General features: G+C 42.9%; 1 protein-coding gene, 3 non-coding genes and 1 pseudogene across 4 annotated transcripts; 2 read left to right on the top strand and 3 right to left on the bottom strand.

Annotated features, from left to right (window-relative positions):
* The first annotated feature begins 576 nt into the window (after positions 1 to 576).
* LOC145985487 (uncharacterized) lies at positions 577 to 1644 on the top strand. Its single transcript, XM_083119559.1, has one exon. It carries the CDS (start codon positions 577 to 579, stop codon positions 1642 to 1644), a length of 1068 nt encoding a protein of 355 aa, XP_082975685.1.
* A 1212-nt stretch (positions 1645 to 2856) lies between these two features.
* LOC145986086 (U2 spliceosomal RNA) lies at positions 2857 to 3041 on the top strand. Its single transcript, XR_014441532.1, has one exon. It is a non-coding gene; the product is annotated as a U2 spliceosomal RNA (small nuclear RNA).
* A 6854-nt stretch (positions 3042 to 9895) lies between these two features.
* LOC145986080 (U2 spliceosomal RNA) lies at positions 9896 to 10085 on the bottom strand. The gene has a single exon (XR_014441526.1). It is a non-coding gene; the product is annotated as a U2 spliceosomal RNA (small nuclear RNA).
* Positions 10086 to 14969: 4884 nt separating this feature from the next.
* On the bottom strand, positions 14970 to 15174 carry LOC145986101 (U2 spliceosomal RNA; annotated as a pseudogene).
* Positions 15175 to 16298: 1124 nt separating this feature from the next.
* On the bottom strand, positions 16299 to 16488 carry LOC145986079 (U2 spliceosomal RNA). The gene has a single exon (XR_014441525.1). It is a non-coding gene; the product is annotated as a U2 spliceosomal RNA (small nuclear RNA).
* Between the last annotated feature and the right edge of the window lie 3256 nt (positions 16489 to 19744).

The raw sequence follows: 19744 nt of genomic DNA, 5'->3' as shown, positions 1-19744 counted from the left end.
AATAGTTGGGCAGTGAATATTTTACACAGTATCGTCCTTAGTAAAGATTGTCAGAGTATTGCACTTGATTATGTATTTTGCATTAAGTGCTAAGTTCTTTGCTCCCTGCTGTACTTATCGGTCTGTTAAGTCTATAACTTCTCTCTTCTGATCAGTCGTGCTGTCGGGCATCTGTCTGAGCGGAGTACTGTCGGTGTCCAGTCATGTGTTCTACGTAGATATCCCTGGACCATCGGATGACATCTGAGACCATCAGCTTCTTCATTAGTGCGGAGTATTTCTTCCCAATGTTTAGGTTTCTAAGGCAGCGGTCGTTGCTATCCTGCCAGGATCCCAGGCTTCCAATGACCAGGGCATCGACTCGGGTCAACTTGCCTCGAAGAGTTTGTAGCTCTTGAGCAAGCCCTCGGTACTTATCAATTTTGGTTTGTCGAGCTAGGTCGAGGGCTTGGCTCCTGTTTTCAAAAGCCACAGTGATGTCCACGATGGTGATGCAGTCATTGGTCTCCACTATGATGTCTGGTCGAAGTCTCGTGACCGAGTCCTGGATGGTCGAAGGACGAAGCAATTGCAGACATGGCAAAAGAGAGCCTTAAGAAAACTGTCCGTCGCAAAGTGGGAAGAGCGGTGAACATCGAAGACATTGAGGACTACTTAAATGGCGCCACCGAAGGAGATTTCGCCAGGGACGGCGGCGACATAGCATCCCTCTGGACTCACTGCAGAAAATCCAGCAGAATCCTAGCCAGGTCCATTTCTCTGAAATGGAAATGGAACGACCACACGACGTCCTTCGAATTACACTGCCAGCTTAAACACACAAAACAACCCGTAATCATTGATACCCGGGCTAATAAACTTGTGTGTAAGTTCCTGCGACAGGCACGAAAGGAATCATACCTCACAGCCCTGCTCACTAAGCGGGACCAAGGGAAGGCATTCGAAGCAACAGCACGCGACCCAGCTTCAAACCACATGCTCCGCACTGGAAAATACACCCGCTTCTGCGATTGGCGTTTTCTCCATAGAGCCAGGCTCAACTGTCTCCCGCTCATGGCCTGCAAGTGGCCCAGATTACAAGATCAACGCTGCCGTAAATGTGGATATGAAAGAGAGACCTTGCCTCATGTCCTCAACCACTGCAAGCCCCATTCACGCGCCTGGCAACTCCGTCACGACAGCATCCAAACCAGACTAGCCAACGCCATCCCAAAAACCGGGGTTAAACTTCAGGTTAACCGTACCATCCAGGACTCGGTCACGAGACTTCGACCAGACATCATAGTGGAGACCAATGACTGCATCACCATCGTGGACATCACTGTGGCTTTTGAAAACAGGAGCCAAGCCCTCGACCTAGCTCGACAAACCAAAATTGATAAGTACAGAGGGCTTGCTCAAGAGCTACAAACTCTTCGAGGCAAGTTGACCCGAGTCGATGCCCTGGTCATTGGAAGCCTGGGATCCTGGCAGGATAGCAACGACCGCTGCCTTAGAAACCTAAATATTGGGAAGAAATACTCCGCACTAATGAAGAAGCTGATGATCTCTGATGTCATCCGATGGTCCAGGGATATCTACGTAGAACACATGACTGGACACCGACAGTACTCCGCTCAGACAGATGCCCGACAGCACGACTGATCAGAAGAGAGAAGTTATAGACTTAACAGACCTATAAGTACAGCTGGGAGCAAAGAACTTAGCACTTAATGCAAAATACATAATCAAGTGCAATACTCTGACAATCTTTACTAAGGACGATACTGTGTATAATATTCACTACCCAACTATTTTTGCCTACTGTACCAATTATTATATTGTATCAGTATTAACACTGTGTCCACCGCTAATGTCATAACTTGGCTTTCCTTGTATAACATCCAGATATTGTTAATGGATTACTATATGTCATGTAAACTGTAATGTTCCTTTGCATCAATCAAGGAGCCACTACTAATAATTTCTCAACTATACGGTATTTTTAAAATCTCCACCCAGCGAAGGAAGCTCTTTGCTCCCAGGATTCTTCGACAACGGACCGATATAAGTGCTACCATTGCGTGTGTTTTGTGGACCATATCTATATGGATCAGTGCAGCTATACACGAATACAATGAAAACTATAGTGATAGAAATCAAAGTGAAAACAAACTCTGTTAATTCATCATCTTTGTGTACTGTTCTTATATTTCTAGACATTCCTAAGTGTTTATGTACTTCTACGTGTTTATGCGATACCACGTGTCATGTATTTTCATAACTATTCTCTTTTGCATGGCACATGCTTGTGCCAGTGCATAAGACATACATAATGTGGGAGTTCCAAGCTCCCACCTTTTACACATTGCATTTCTCTATATCTCACTATGTTCAATTTGGGTGGGACTACTTGGGTCAAATTAATACCAACATGAAGAGTAAGCTCGGTGGAAATGTCGCATGTTCTTTGTCAGTTTGATATCTGATCTATGTAAAATTTTCCCTTCCATCTCATACACTTTTTCTTTTTTTTTTAATTTTACTTTACAGTTCGATATATCAATCGAGTCCACGATATTCCTATTTTTATGCTTCCATATATTATGTATATAGATACATACACCTATATTGTGAAGACGCATCCTTGCGTCATGGTTATCGAATGTATATTGTGACAAAATGGCATCCTGTGATGCCTTACTTGGTATAATAATTATATATGAGACTTTCTACATAGAAGGATATTACCCTTCTGCAATATGAACATTTAATTAAAATATATATATATATATATATATATATATAGAATATCCTATGTAAAAGGGCCTCAGAGCCCTTCCTACTATGTGATCCTATGCTATGTAGCAGAATTGTATTTTCTTATATCTTCTAATAAATGTTTTAATCTGTTCTTATCAGCTTAATATCTGATACGACCTGCATTGCAGGTCCAGTATATTAAACTGATTTTTGGAAACAGGTGAGGCGGTCGTGGCTTGCCACACCCTCACCACCTGTCGGCCCGGCATTGCAGTACAGTCGGGAACGGCAGACCTTATCGAATGCAAAAAAAAAAAAAAAAAAAAACGATTTACCCAAAAATGTGTTTCATATTTTGGATTTGTGCAATGCTGCTACATAGCATAGGATCACATAGTAGGAAGGGCTCTGAGGCCCTTTTACATAGGATATTCTATATATATATATATATATATATTTTAATTAAAAGTTCATATCGCAGAAGGGTAATATCCTTCTATGTAGAAAGTCTCATATATGATTATTATACCAAGTAAGGCATCACAGGATGCCATTTTGTTACAATATACATTCGGTAACCATGACGCAAGGATGCGTCTTCACAATATAGGTGTATGTATCTATATACATAATATATGGAAGCATAAAAATAGGAATATCGTGGACTCGATTGATATATCGACCTGTAAAATAAATTTAAAAAAAGAGTGTATGAGATGGGAAGGGAAAATTTTACATACATCAGATATCAAGCTGACAAAGAACATGCGACATTTCCACCGAGCTTACTCTTCACGTTGGTATTAATTTGACCCAAGTAGTCCCACCCAAATTGTACATAGTGAGACATAGAGAAATGCAATGTGTATAAGATGGGAGCTTGGAACTCCCATATTATGTATGTCTTATGCACTGGCACAAGCATGTGCCATGCAGAAGAGAATAGTTATGAAAATACATGACACGTGGTAGCGTATAAACACGTAGAAGTACATAAACACTTAGGAATGTCTAGAAATATAAGAACAGTACACAAAGATGATGAATTAACAGGGTTTGTTTTCACTTTGATTTCTATCACTGGAGTTTTCATTGTATTCGTGTATAGCTGCACTGATCCATATAGATATGATCCACAAAACACACGCAATGGTAGCACTTACATCGGTCCGTTGTCGAAGAATCCTGGGAGCAAAGAGCTTCCTTCGCTGGGTAGAGATTTTAAAAATACAGTATAGTTGAGAAATTATTAGTAGTGGCTCCTTGATTGATGCAAAGGAACATTACAGTTTACATGACATAACAATTAACAATATCTGGATGTTATACAAGGAAAGCCAAGTTATGACATTAGCGGTGGACACAGTGTTAATAATGATACAATATAATAAGTGGTACAGTAGACAAAAATAGTTGGGCAGTGAATATTATACACAGTATCGTCCTTAGTAAAGATTGTCAGAGTATTGCACTTGATTATGTATTTTGCATTAAGTGCTAAGTTCTTTGCTCCCTGCTGTACTTATCGGTCTGTTAAGTCTATAACTTCTCTCTTCTGATCAGTCGTGCTGTCGGGCATCTGTCTGAGCGGAGTACTGTCGGTGTCCAGTCATGTGTTCTACGTAGATATCCCTGGACCATCGGATGACATCTGAGACCATCAGCTTCTTCATTAGTGCGGAGTATTTCTTCCCAATGTTTAGGTTTCTAAGGCAGCGGTCGTTGCTATCCTGCCAGGATCCCAGGCTTCCAATGACCAGGGCATCGACTCGGGTCAACTTGCCTCGAAGAGTTTGTAGCTCTTGAGCAAGCCCTCTGTACTTATCAATTTTGGTTTGTCGAGCTAGGTCGAGGGCTTGGCTCCTGTTTTCAAAAGCCACAGTGATGTCCACGATGGTGATGCAGTCATTGGTCTCCACTATGATGTCTGGTCGAAGTCTCGTGACCGAGTCCTGGATGGTACGGTTAACCTGAAGTTTAACCCCGGTTTTTGGGATGGCGTTGGCTAGTCTGGTTTGGATGCTGTCGTGACGGAGTTGCCAGGCGCGTGCATGGGGCTTGCAGTGGTTGAGGACATGAGGCAAGGTCTCTCTTTCGTATCCACATTTACGGCAGCGTTGATCTTGTAATCTGGGCCACTTGCAGGCCATGAGCGGGAGACAGTTGAGCCTGGCTCTATGGAGGAAACGCCAATCGCAGAAGCGGGTGTATTTTCCAGTGCGGAGCATGTGGTTTGAAGCTGGATCGCGAGCTGTTGCTTCGAATGCCTTCCCTTGGTCCCGCTTAGTGAGCAGGGCTGTGAGGTATGATTCCTTTCGTGCCTGTCGCAGGAACTTACACACGAGTTTATTAGCCCGGGTATCGATGATTACGGGTTGTTTTGCGTGTTTAAGCTGGCAGTGTAATTCGAAGGACGTCGTCTGGTCGTTCCATTTCCATTTCAGGGAAATGGACCTGGCTAGGATTCTGCTGGATTTTCTGCAGTGAGTCCAGAGGGATGCTATGTCGCCGCCGTCCCTGGCGAAATCTCCTTCGGTGGCGCCATTTAAGTAGTCCTCAATGTCTTCGATGTTCACCGCTCTTCCCACTTTGCGACGGACAGTTTTCTTAAGGCTCTCTTTTGCCATGTCTGCAATTGCTTCGTCCTTCGATGTCAGTCGCTTAAAGGCTTGGGCGACGTTGTTGATGTCCACCTGGTCCGTTAGGGGCAGAACGCCAGCGCCACCATGCTGTGATCCAATATAGGTGGTTTCTGGGCTTGCCTTTTTCGGGAGATGGAGCCATTTTTTAATGGACGATTTCAGTTCGCGGTCCAGGAGTTTGAAGTGCTGCTTAGTTAGTATCGATCCGCTCATTACATGGTCCAGCCTTGGGAGCAGGAAGGTTTTCACGGCGTCAATTTTCTGCCATGGGGCCAAGCAAGATCTATCGATTATTTGGAGATCTTCTCTTAGTGCGTCTGTTGCCGCTTTGGGGTCGCGACAGATGCGGAATCCGGCAGGGATACCCAGGTAGGAGTACACTTCACCGTCGTTGAGGGCGTTGATGTTTTGGTTGCGCAGCTTGAAGGAGGTTGGTATCGTTCTCCTCTTTGTTCGACAGTCAACGCTGAGGCTGGCGCATTTGGTGGGGTTGAACGTCAAGCCACACCAGCGGGCTGCAGTGTCTGCACAGTCTATCAGCTCCTGGAGACTAGAACTTGATTTGCTGGCGAGAACAATGTCGTCGGCGTATGCGAGGACTGAGGTTGGTTGTCCGTGCAGAGTGTACCCGTGGGAAGCACTTTTGTTGGACAATGTGCGAAGTATGGGCTCCACTGCCAAGTTAAATATGATGGGGCTTAGTGGGCATCCCTGTTTGACGCCTTTCTCAATGCATATGGGTGGGGTGTAGCCCTCTGAAGTTCTGATTTTGGTGCGGTTGTCGTTGTACAGGTCGGCGATGATTTGGAGAAGCGTGTTCGGTAGGCCTATGTGCTCCAGTTCCTTGATGACATGTGCATGCGGTATGTTGCCGAACGCATTCGAGAAGTCTAGCCAGGCGATGTGGATCTCTTTGTTGTTTCTCCTTGCGTCATCGATCAAGCTGTTAAGCACGAAGTTGTGTTCCTCGCAGCCGTCATGTGGCATGAATCCTTTTTGGATATTGGAGACTCTGCCGGAGGAGACAGCCCACATGCTGATCCTGTCGGCAATGACCCCGGCGTAGAGTTTGGCAATTGTGTTTCCTAAAGCGAGGGGTCTCCAGTTTTGGAGGTTATTACGGTCGCCCTTCTTATGAACAAGGACTGTGTTGCTCATTCTCCAGGCTGTTGGTATCCGCTTTTCAGTCCAGCAGCGGTTGTAAATTATTGTTAGGAGGAAGGCTTTGTCATCATGTTTCCGGAGTTCACTGTATGTTACACCATCGATGCCCGGGCTGGTGTTGGGCATCCTTGTGAGGCGTTTTATGACTTCCTCTCTTTGGATGCTCCTGCAGAGTAATGCGTCGCACGCTGGATCGCCATCTCTTTGTGTGTCCGCTACCTCTGGTGGCCTTGGGGGTTGGTTATGGTGGTCATCTTCGGTGAAGCAATCGTAGAAATGATTGAGCACAGCATCTTTACTCACGGTGCAGTACGGAGGTTCTTCTTCAAGAATTAAACGCATGGCTTTCTTCCTGTTGATCCTGTAGGCCTTTTGGATAGCCGATGCGTCATTCGGATCGTACCTTTGTCTGTTTCCATTCCGGCCTCTATCCATTCTGTTGGTCGCCTGGCCTTGGCGTTGGCTGCTGGTGTTGCGATTGGCTGCTCGGTTCTGGTGTTGGTTGCCGGGAATAGGCCGCCTCTCAACGTTTTGGCTGGTACGAGAGGGTCTCAGTTCCACTATTCTTGTCAGGAGGTCAGCGATGGTGGATTCAAATTCTTCGAAGGTAGTGGCAGCTTCTAATTTCAGGGCCCATTCTCTTTGGAAGCTGGACATTTCATTGGCTGCATTCCGAGTTTCACCTGTATTTGCTGGCTGCCTCGCGGGGTTTCCGGGTTCGGCGTTCGGTGTGAGGTAGTTCCCGTCTTGTGGTTGTGAGGGAGTTGGCGTCTCCCTTTCCCAGGCATCCAGAACTCTGTATAGTTCTTCGTCGATGTTGACATGGTCTCCGTTGTTAGTTGGAGGTGATGGAGTCGGCATAGAAGATCGAGCCAGATTTCGTGCCGTCTGCGTTGCCGGCGCGTCTGTGGGACCTGGTTGAGGAGATTGTTGCAACTGGAATCTGACCCTGTTCCTTGGTTTCCTGCCCGTGGGTAAGTCGCTCTGTGAGGCTGTCCGGCGATTCGAGTCTCTGCTGGGTGGACCTTGGTGGGTGTCTTCTGGAAACTGTTGAGGTGGTCTTTCTGCCGTTGGTTCTTCTGACGTTGCAAGCATGCTCATGTCTGGTAGTAGCAGCTCCGGTGTTGGCTGTGGCCGAGGCTGCGATTCGGATAGTGGTCTAGGAGTAGCCGGGATTTGGAGATACTGACTTTCCAGGGGTGAGCAGCTGCCGGCGGTCGCCTGTGATGGGTGAGCGTTGCTTCTCTCCGGCGTGGGGGCAACCAGCTCCGTGATCTCAGCGACGCCGGAAGATGGGGTAGTTGCGACGGGGGGCGCCAGTGGTGACGTCAGGCCTTCATCATCTGCGGGTGGTGCAGTCTCTGTCAGTTCATCATGCTGCTCGTTCAGTGGGGGTGGCGTCCCGGTGTCCATGATGTGCTGGGCGTCATCCGGATTTGATTTGTCCGAGGGATCACCAACATCCGTGGTGTCATCGATGCAGTACAGTACGCACGGGGTTTCGTCAATGGTGAGGAACGATTGGCCTGTCTCCCCGCTGCAAACGACAGACAATTCGGGGGTGATCCGTGATTCTTCAGGACTCTGTGCGTTGGGGATTTCATCGATGGTGACAAATGTTCCCTGGTTCGTCTGGGATCCTATGGCCTCTTCCGGCCTATCGAGCTCACAGGGGAGGGGATGAATCATGCCAAGGGATGCTGTCGGAGTGGTGAACTTGGAGATTTCTACCGAAGACGGAGAGCCTGTAGTTTCATCCAAGGTCATGAAACTGGCCGCAAGCGTAACTGGCGAGATGAAGCTGTGGTTCCCGTTGCTCATTCTAAACAGTCCGCCAGGGCTCCTCGTTCCAGAGCGGGGCGTTGAGACGCTGAGTGGTGGCAGTCGTGGGAGGATGCTGGCGAGGTCAATGTCCGTCTGGATTGCATGGGCGGGTGTCGGTGGAGTTGCTGGATCCGCTACACGTCCCACCTTTTCACTGTGGAGGCTGGGAGCCCCCATTTGCTCCGTCGCGGTTGGTTGGTTGCATACTTCTGGAAGCGGTGTGGCACTCTCCGGCGCGGAGGCGACGGGGTTCCTGGCTGTCGGTAGGGACGCCGTTAAATTCACGTCAGCAAGGTTGTAGAGTGCACAGTCCTTTGTGTAGTGGACTTTGCATCTCTTAACTGTTTTGAACGATGCTTCGCACACACATTGATCTTAGCCAAAAGGCCGAGAAGCGATGGGTTTCATTGCAAAAAGTGTCAAAATGAACGTGAACAACAGCTTACCTGGCCGTGGGAGTCACAGTTCCGTTGACCCTGCAGATTTATCACAAGATTTCTGATCACAAGTGAACATGTATTTAAACGCAGCCCAGAAGGACACATTTAATTGATATGTGAGATTTGTCGATATGCACCACAATTTGTCAGGGTGAGGAAAGGAAGTGATCTGGAGTGACACTTTTTGAGGGCCAGGTACTTATACCAATGGCTAGCAAACAGGTTCCGTTTCCGGTGCTCTGAGAAATTCCCTCGCGCAGCGTGGATTTTCCCGCACTGGCGCACGATCGTAGAGTCGTCACTGGTTTCCCGCCATTGGACGCCCAAGCTGCTAATATTTCTGGATTGCAGTAAATAGAATGAAATGCGCCCATCGGGGAATGTAGGTAGCATTGGCCCAACTTGACTCTCGTTTCGCAGTGTACAACGTTTCCACTCAAAAGCAACGCATGTGGGTTTACGGAATACCTTTTCATATAAGTGTGTATTGCAGAAATAGAAAAGAGGCCACATAAGGAGGAAAACGTGTAAAATTGCAGAAGTGGATACATTTCGCGAAACGAAATTGTTCCACCAAAAGGTGCCCGTTGCACACACCGCGAATGCCTCGGTACGGGTTTAAACGAACGGGAGACAAGCTGTGACGCTGTATTGAGCGTTGCGAATGGTTGTGGAGAAAAGTGATATGAAAGAAAGATAGGCACACAGAGGGCAATTTGAGGTGTGCATGTGTGAATCGCCTTACCTAAAGTGACAAATGAACATTGCAAATTACCTAGAGAAATCGAGGATATGGTTCATGTGTGGGCGAGCCTCTGTGCTGGAGTGGTCAGTGTTAAGCGTTACGAAGAGAGGGAAGTTGTAAATATAGAAAATGTTCCATCCTGCCATCCATCGTCGCGATTATCCGAAATTGTAGTAACGCGACGTAAAGGGAAGTGAAAGAAGTAGAATAAGCTTTTCAATGGAAATGTCGCATGTTCTGTAGGCAACTAAATATCCGATGTATTAACATTGCACAAATCCAAAATATGAAACACATTTTTGGGTAAATCGTTTTTTTTTTTTTTTTTTTTGCATTCGATAAGGTCTGCCGTTCCCGACTGTACTGCAATGCCGGGCCGACAGGTGGTGAGGGTGTGGCAAGCCACGACCGCCTCACCTGTTTCCAAAAATCAGTTTAATATACTGGACCTGCAATGCAGGTCGTATCAGATATTAAGCTGATAAGAACAGATAAAAAAACTTTATTACAGAAAATGCTGAACGAAGTTCAGAATATACAGCTCACCTATTTTAAAATGAGATTTCAAGTTGCACAGCCTTAGCTGGCAGTATAGACATAATATTAGAACAGAGTTATAAAATCCAATCAAAATCAGGTATTGTAAAATACAAATCAATTATTGAATTAGAAGATCAAGTTCAAGTTCATTAACTACGTCATCAATTCATAACATATCCAGTATAACCAATATGAGTATCGCTAAATATTCATAAACCATTTGAGTTTATGCCTCATACGCTTAAATAGTTCAAATTTAACATATGAACATTAACCCCACTACAACTAGGAGTTAAATTTGTCAATCTTCAAAGATGACAACGTATGCTATACTAAATAATCTCATAAGATACAACCATAAAATAAGCAAGCGAGACTTCAACCTTAGATCAAATATTCAAAAACACTAAAGGCAAGTTAAAACCAATAAGATTTAGCAATTGCATAAGTGTACAGCATTAGATATATCGTTGCGGGACCATATACATAACAAATTGGCCGTATGATAACCATAAGAGTCATGTGTCAGGTGAATATATTTCTAAAAAATTAATCCAGAATATTAAGTAACGTATAATCACGATAATAACTCTACTTAGTTTGACATACAATAATTACAGAGCCATTAGTAAATGACTATCCTCCATCCTATGATATAGGATCACTCAATTTAAAATACAATAATCATACGACTGTTCATCATAAAGGCAGTTTACATCATTAAATAAAGTAAATTTGCATTCATTGCATACAATTCATTTATAACACAATAAGTGGAAATTCACAAGTAGATAATAAACTCAAAGACACCGAAAAACAAATAAAATACAATATGATTTGCAGTTGCATAGACTTTGAGCAGAATATAATCCAATAATTAAATGAATATAGTGGCCTTTAACCAAATAAAATTCAATCATGCCATGGACATATAATAATATACAAACGTTAAGTTATAATTAAAATTATATAAAAGTTATAGGTCCACTACTTGAAATATTCAAACAACCCTTAATCAGTAAGGCCGCTTACAATATTTAAAATATAGCTAATTTACATTTATTAGCATATAATTCATTAATAACCGATTGGCCAAGATAAAACAAAAGGCTAACATTAATATCCTACAGGGCCAGTCCAATATTACAGCTTCCCGGTAACATGCTCGGTAGGATATAGGTCATATCAGGTTTAAGACTGGTAAAGTCAATCTACTACTACTTACACAAAACAAGTCACCAGTTAATGAAATCGTCAGTAATTATACTTCAAGAGTTCAACAGGTAGGAAGGTAAAATCTTAGTACTGTCTAGCCCCTGTTATATGCTCAATAAAAATATCCCTGGACCATTTAATAGTGTCGCTCACAATAAGCCTCTTCATTAGGCCTGAGTATCGATCACTAATGCCCAATGCTCTAATAATACTATCGTTGGCCGGGTCCCATGTTCCAAGGGCTCCAACAACTAGAGCATCACATGTGACCCGCCACCCTTTTGCAATAAGTTGGTCAGCAAGCGATTCGTATTTTAGTTGTTTAAGCATTCGAACAGCTTCAAGAGATTCCTTCCTGTTGTCAAATGGTACAGCTACATCCACAATGTGACACGACTTTTTCTCATTAGAATATGCAACTATGTCAGGCCTTAGTGTGCTATTGCACCCCTCAACTCTTTTATTAATATTAATGATGGAGAATTTGGATGCAATCGCTTTAGCTATACGCTCTTGAATTGCATTGTGGCGCAGCTGCCATGCAGCAGAATGAAGTCTGCAGTGGTTGATCACATGAGGCAAAGTTTCGACAGCGTACCCACATCGCCTACACCTTTTATCTCCTTGTCCGTATCTAGTAGTACCATTTAATTTTACGGTTCCCAGACGAGCCTGGTGTATAAATCTCCAATCTGCAAAGCGGGTATATTTACCCTCCCTAACAAAGTGATTGGAGAAGTAGGAGGCTGAAGAAATGTCCATTACTTTTCCTTGGTCAGGCTTCTTTTTGATTTTAACCAAGTAAAACTCTTGAGCAGCTTTTCTGAGCATTGATTGTAAATAGCCACGTGAAGATTCATCAACAATTATTTTGTTTCCACTAGAGGGACAAGTAAATCTAATCTCCAGGGAATTTCTGTTGTTATTGAACGACCATTCAATGTTGAATTGCTTCTTCAGTAACACAGTTGACTTTCTGCAGTAGGACCAGGTAGAAGAAGTATCACCTCCATCTCTGGAAAACTCCTCATCATTCCTGCCATTCAAGTAATCAGTCAACTCAGACCATGAGGGATCCTTCCTAATTTTCCTTCTTACCACACTCTTCAATTCACCCAATGCCACTCTTTGGACATTCACATCAGGAGTCGTCAGCAATCTATATGCACGGACAATGCCCGAAATATCAACCAGTTCACTCAGGGGCAGAATGCCAGCACCACCCTTATCCGTGGACATAAAAACTATTTCGGGACTAGCCCGAGCTGGCAAGTTAAGCCACTTCTTAACCAGTCGCTTCAAAGCCGAGTCAATTTCTCTGAAGTTCTTTTTCATTATAAGTGAACCCCTAAGAGAATGCTGAAAGCGAGGCAAAATGAAGGACCTTATTGCATCAATTTTTTGCCACGGGGCAAGAAGACTAACATCTATTTTCTGCAGGTCTTCCGTGGCTTTAATTAGGGTTTCATCCGGACTTGAATTTGATTTGAAACCTGCCGGGATTCCCAAATAGCAATATATTTCCCCCTCCTTCAGAACCCTCATAGGGTTACCTCCAAGGAGAAAAGTAGAACCCTCTACTCTTCTTTTACCTTTACAGTTGACATGTAAAGATGCGCATTTTGGAGGTTTAAACTTCAAACCGATGGAATCAGCTGTTTTATGAGCTACGGTTAGCAATTCCTGCATCAAAGCGGATGATTTAGCAATGACGACTAGGTCGTCGGCATATGCTAAACATGAGTATGAATCACCAAGAAGTTTGTAGCCATGAGAGTCACTAACAGAAGTTAACTGACTAATAATAGACTCCATAGCGATATTAAAAAGGACAGGGCTAAGAGGACAGCCCTGTTTAACCCCAGCAGAGATTGGAATGTCCTTGGTATACCCAGTACTACTTCTAATTCGAGTGGTAGAATTAGAGTACATATCCTTAATGATAGTTAAGATACGATCAGGAAAACCAAATTTACGTAGGCTATCTAGGATGTGCTTATGAGGGACCGAGTTAAAGGCATTCGCCAAGTCGAGCCAAGCTACCACCACCTCTTTGTTATTTCTCCGTGCGTCATTGATAGCAGCCTGTATAATGAAGTTATGCTCAACACATCCCTCATAAGGCCGAAACCCTTTCTGAACACCTGAGAGAATTTCATTCCTTTCACAGAATTGAGAAATTCGATCTGAAATGACACCAGCATAAAGTTTCGAAATGGTGTTGCCAAGTGTAATCGGACGCCAATTATCCAAGATCTGCTTATCACCCTTTTTGTAAACTAATACCGTGTTTGATTTCTTCCAGCTGGCAGGAATACGATTCGCGTTCAGACATCTATTAAAGATGTATGTCAGTACAATACAGCCCGAATCATACTTCTTCAGAGCAGCATAAGAAACCCCATCAGGCCCAGGACTGGTATTTGCAGTTTTACCAAGTCTTTTTCTAACTTCATCGCAAGTAATTGGTCTGAGAGACATGTCATTGTTATCGTCACACACTTCCTCACCCTCGTCAGACGGCTCATTACCTTCTTCTGAGTTTAAATTATCAGGTAAGTCCAGATTAACCATCCTTTTACTTTTAAAGAGATCTTCAAAGTGCTTCTGAATCTCGGCAGCTTCAACCTCACAATATTGTGAGGATTGATTTAGGATGGAGTTAACCGCTTTCTTTTTGTTCACTCTAAATAATTTTTGTATTTTGGAAGCCTTCTGAGCATCAAATCTAGGGCCATTATTACGCCGATTAAACCTTCCGTCTCTAATGTTGGATCTTTGGGCAGAAGGATTAGCTCTCGGGTGTACATAGCTGGTATGAGTAGACCTACTGCTGTTGTTATTATTTTGAGGCTGATTAATTTCATTTGACTTGGGTTTCATAGCCAATATAAGACCATCGACAGTCACCTCAAAGTCTTCAAAATCAACAGCCTCTCTCAGCAATGTCAACCAATGGGATTGGAAGTTGGTTAGCTTTATTTCATTGTCATTCCTTATGTCAGCTGGTCGGTCAATTAAAGGGGCAGATTCCGGAGCAGCAATAAATTCATCAAGGATTATGTATTCCTCTCCGTCAACGACCATAATTTCCCCCTGTAAAGTCTGATCAATAGCAGTGGCCTGTGAAGAATTAGCTAGAGGGGAGAGAGAGAGGTTCAAATCCATATCAAGCGCCCTCTCGGAACACTGATTAGAGCCCAAATTATTACTAGATGAGACCCGGTTGGTCACAACATCCAACTCTATATCAATCAAACCGGTCTCTTCAACAGTATAAGTCTGAACACCAGAGGCATTAAAGGGAGACACATTGTTAGAGTCATCAGGATAAACATTATCCGTACTAGAACCAAATGTTTCATTTATAATCCTGAACTTTTCACCATTGACCCTAACTCCACTACTCGTGGTTTCTACATTATGATCGTTATAAGTGACTTGCCTCAATTCTGATGGGTTGGGGTCCGACTGGATGATGGGTCCCTCTAGAGAGTCAGAGAGGCAGCCATCCAGCTGATCCATATCATGCGCCCTCTCGGAGCACTGATTAGAGCCCAAATTATTACTAGATGAAACCCAGTTGGTCACAACATCCAACTCTAAATCAATCAAACCGGTCTCTTCAACAGTGTAAGTCTGAGCACCTGGGGCATTAAAGGGAGGCACATTGTTAGAGTCATCAGGATAAACATAATCCGTACTAGAACCAAATGTTTCATTTATAATCCTGAAATTTTCACCATTGACCCTAACTCCGCTACTCGTGGTTTCTACATCATGGTCTTTATAAGTGACTTGCCTCAATTCTGGTGGGTACAGATACTACACTTTGATCTTAGCCAAAAGGCCGAGAAGCGATGGGTTTCATTGCAAAAAGTGTCAAAATGAACGTGAACAACAGCTTACCTGGCCGTGGGAGTCACAGTTCCGTTGACCCTGCAGATTTATCACAAGATTTCTGATCACAAGTGAACATGTATTTAAACGCAGCCCAGAAGGACACATTTAATTGATATGTGAGATTTGTCGATATGCACCACAATTTGTCAGGGTGAGGAAAGGAAGTGATCTGGAGTGACACTTTTTGAGGGCCAGGTACTTATACCAATGGCTAGCAAACAGGTTCCGTTTCCGGTGCTCTGAGAAATTCCCTCGCGCAGCGTGGATTTTCCCGCACTGGCGCACGATCGTAGAGTCGTCACTGGTTTCCCGCCATTGGACGCCCAAGCTGCTAATATTTCTGGATTGCAGTAAATAGAATGAAATGCGCCCATCGGGGAATGTAGGTAGCATTGGCCCAACTTGACTCTCGTTTCGCAGTGTACAACGTTTCCACTCAAAAGCAACGCATGTGGGTTTACGGAATACCTTTTCATATAAGTGTGTATTGCAGAAATAGAAAAGAGGCCACATAAGGAGGAAAACGTGTAAAATTGCAGAAGTGGATACATTTCGCGAAACGAAATTGTTCCACCAAAAGGTGCCCGTTGCACACACCGCGAATGCCTCGGTACGGGTTTAAACGAACGGGAGACAAGCTGTGACGCTGTATTGAGCGTTGCGAATGGTTGTGGAGAAAAGTGATATGAAAGAAAGATAGGCACACAGAGGGCAATTTGAGGTGTGCATGTGTGAATCGCCTTACCTAAAGTGACAAATGAACATTGCAAATTACCTAGAGAAATCGAGGATATGGTTCATGTGTGGGCGAGCCTCTGTGCTGGAGTGGTCAGTGTTAAGCGTTACGAAGAGAGGGAAGTTGTAAATATAGAAAATGTTCCATCCTGCCATCCATCGTCGCGATTATCCGAAATTGTAGTAACGCGACGTAAAGGGAAGTGAAAGAAGTAGAATAAGCTTTTCAATGGAAATGTCGCATGTTCTGTAGGCAACTAAATATCCGATGTATTAACATTGCACAAATCCAAAATATGAAACACATTTTTGGGTAAATCGTTTTTTTTTTTTTTTTTTTTGCATTCGATAAGGTCTGCCGTTCCCGACTGTACTGCAATGCCGGGCCGACAGGTGGTGAGGGTGTGGCAAGCCACGACCGCCTCACCTGTTTCCAAAAATCAGTTTAATATACTGGACCTGCAATGCAGGTCGTATCAGATATTAAGCTGATAAGAACAGATAAAAAAACTTTATTACAGAAAATGCTGAACGAAGTTCAGAATATACAGCTCACCTATTTTAAAATGAGATTTCAAGTTGCACAGCCTTAGCTGGCAGTATAGACATAATATTAGAACAGAGTTATAAAATCCAATCAAAATCAGGTATTGTAAAATACAAATCAATTATTGAATTAGAAGATCAAGTTCAAGTTCATTAACTACGTCATCAATTCATAACATATCCAGTATAACCAATATGAGTATCGCTAAATATTCATAAACCATTTGAGTTTATGCCTCATACGCTTAAATAGTTCAAATTTAACATATGAACATTAACCCCACTACAACTAGGAGTTAAATTTGTCAATCTTCAAAGATGACAACGTATGCTATACTAAATAATCTCATAAGATACAACCATCAAATAAGCAAGCGAGACTTCAACCTTAGATCAAATATTCAAAAACACTAAAGGCAAGTTAAAACCAATAAGATTTAGCAATTGCATAAGTGTACAGCATTAGATATATCGTTGCGGGACCATATACATAACAAATTGGCCGTATGATAACCATAAGAGTCATGTGTCAGGTGAATATATTTCTAAAAAATTAATCCAGAATATTAAGTAACGTATAATCACGATAATAACTCTACTTAGTTTGACATACAATAATTACAGAGCCATTAGTAAATGACTATCCTCCATCCTATGATATAGGATCACTCAATTTAAAATACAATAATCATACGACTGTTCATCATAAAGGCAGTTTACATCATTAAATAAAGTAAATTTGCATTCATTGCATACAATTCATTTATAACACAATAAGTGGAAATTCACAAGTAGATAATAAACTCAAAGACACCGAAAAACAAATAAAATACAATATGATTTGCAGTTGCATAGACTTTGAGCAGAATATAATCCAATAATTAAATGAATATAGTGGCCTTTAACCAAATAAAATTCAATCATGCCATGGACATATAATAATATACAAACGTTAAATTATAATTAAAATTATATAAAAGTTATAGGTCCACTACTTGAAATATTCAAACAACCCTTAATCAGTAAGGCCGCTTACAATATTTAAAATATAGCTAATTTACATTTATTAGCATATAATTCATTAATAACCGATTGGCCAAGATAAAACAAAAGGCTAACATTAATATCCTACAGGGCCAGTCCAATATTACAGCTTCCCGGTAACATGCTCGGTAGGATATAGGTCATATCAGGTTTAAGACTGGTAAAGTCAATCTACTACTACTTACACAAAACAAGTCACCAGTTAATGAAATCGTCAGTAATTATACTTCAAGAGTTCAACAGGTAGGAAGGTAAAATCTTAGTACTGTCTAGCCCCTGTTATATGCTCAATAAAAATATCCCTGGACCATTTAATAGTGTCGCTCACAATAAGCCTCTTCATTAGGCCTGAGTATCGATCACTAATGCCCAATGCTCTAATAATACTATCGTTGGCCGGGTCCCATGTTCCAAGGGCTCCAACAACTAGAGCATCACATGTGACCCGCCACCCTTTTGCAATAAGTTGGTCAGCAAGCGATTCGTATTTTAGTTGTTTAAGCATTCGAACAGCTTCAAGAGATTCCTTCCTGTTGTCAAATGGTACAGCTACATCCACAATGTGACACGACTTTTTCTCATTAGAATATGCAACTATGTCAGGCCTTAGTGTGCTATTGCACCCCTCAACTCTTTTATTAATATTAATGATGGAGAATTTGGATGCAATCGCTTTAGCTATACGCTCTTGAATTGCATTGTGGCGCAGCTGCCATGCAGCAGAATGAAGTCTGCAGTGGTTGATCACATGAGGCAAAGTTTCGACAGCGTACCCACATCGCCTACACCTTTTATCTCCTTGTCCGTATCTAGTAGTACCATTTAATTTTACGGTTCCCAGACGAGCCTGGTGTATAAATCTCCAATCTGCAAAGCGGGTATATTTACCCTCCCTAACAAAGTGATTGGAGAAGTAGGAGGCTGAAGAAATGTCCATTACTTTTCCTTGGTCAGGCTTCTTTTTGATTTTAACCAAGTAAAACTCTTGAGCAGCTTTTCTGAGCATTGATTGTAAATAGCCACGTGAAGATTCATCAACAATTATTTTGTTTCCACTAGAGGGACAAGTAAATCTAATCTCCAGGGAATTTCTGTTGTTATTGAACGACCATTCAATGTTGAATTGCTTCTTCAGTAACACAGTTGACTTTCTGCAGTAGGACCAGGTAGAAGAAGTATCACCTCCATCTCTGGAAAACTCCTCATCATTCCTGCCATTCAAGTAATCAGTCAACTCAGACCATGAGGGATCCTTCCTAATTTTCCTTCTTACCACACTCTTCAATTCACCCAATGCCACTCTTTGGACATTCACATCAGGAGTCGTCAGCAATCTATATGCACGGACAATGCCCGAAATATCAACCAGTTCACTCAGGGGCAGAATGCCAGCACCACCCTTATCCGTGGACATAAAAACTATTTCGGGACTAGCCCGAGCTGGCAAGTTAAGCCACTTCTTAACCAGTCGCTTCAAAGCCGAGTCAATTTCTCTGAAGTTCTTTTTCATTATAAGTGAACCCCTAAGAGAATGCTGAAAGCGAGGCAAAATGAAGGACCTTATTGCATCAATTTTTTGCCACGGGGCAAGAAGACTAACATCTATTTTCTGCAGGTCTTCCGTGGCTTTAATTAGGGTTTCATCCGGACTTGAATTTGATTTGAAACCTGCCGGGATTCCCAAATAGCAATATATTTCCCCCTCCTTCAGAACCCTCATAGGGTTACCTCCAAGGAGAAAAGTAGAACCCTCTACTCTTCTTTTACCTTTACAGTTGACATGTAAAGATGCGCATTTTGGAGGTTTAAACTTCAAACCGATGGAATCAGCTGTTTTATGAGCTACGGTTAGCAATTCCTGCATCAAAGCGGATGATTTAGCAATGACGACTAGGTCGTCGGCATATGCTAAACATGAGTATGAATCACCAAGAAGTTTGTAGCCATGAGAGTCACTAACAGAAGTTAACTGACTAATAATAGACTCCATAGCGATATTAAAAAGGACAGGGCTAAGAGGACAGCCCTGTTTAACCCCAGCAGAGATTGGAATGTCCTTGGTATACCCAGTACTACTTCTAATTCGAGTGGTAGAATTAGAGTACATATCCTTAATGATAGTTAAGATACGATCAGGAAAACCAAATTTACGTAGGCTATCTAGGATGTGCTTATGAGGGACCGAGTTAAAGGCATTCGCCAAG

The sequence above is a fragment of the Lepisma saccharinum genome, chromosome 3 (genome assembly GCF_977018435.1).
Source record: "Lepisma saccharinum chromosome 3, izLepSacc3.1, whole genome shotgun sequence".
Classification (NCBI taxonomy): Eukaryota; Metazoa; Arthropoda; class Insecta; order Zygentoma; family Lepismatidae; genus Lepisma; species Lepisma saccharinum.
Note: the sequence above shows the minus strand (reverse complement) of the source record. Positions and strands in the feature narration are given on the sequence as shown.

Bases quoted from the DNA above. Each gene is read 5' to 3' on its own strand.
- LOC145985487 (XM_083119559.1), top strand. From the start codon at position 577: ATGGCAAAAGAGAGCCTTAAGAAAACTGTCCGTCGCAAAGTGGGAAGA.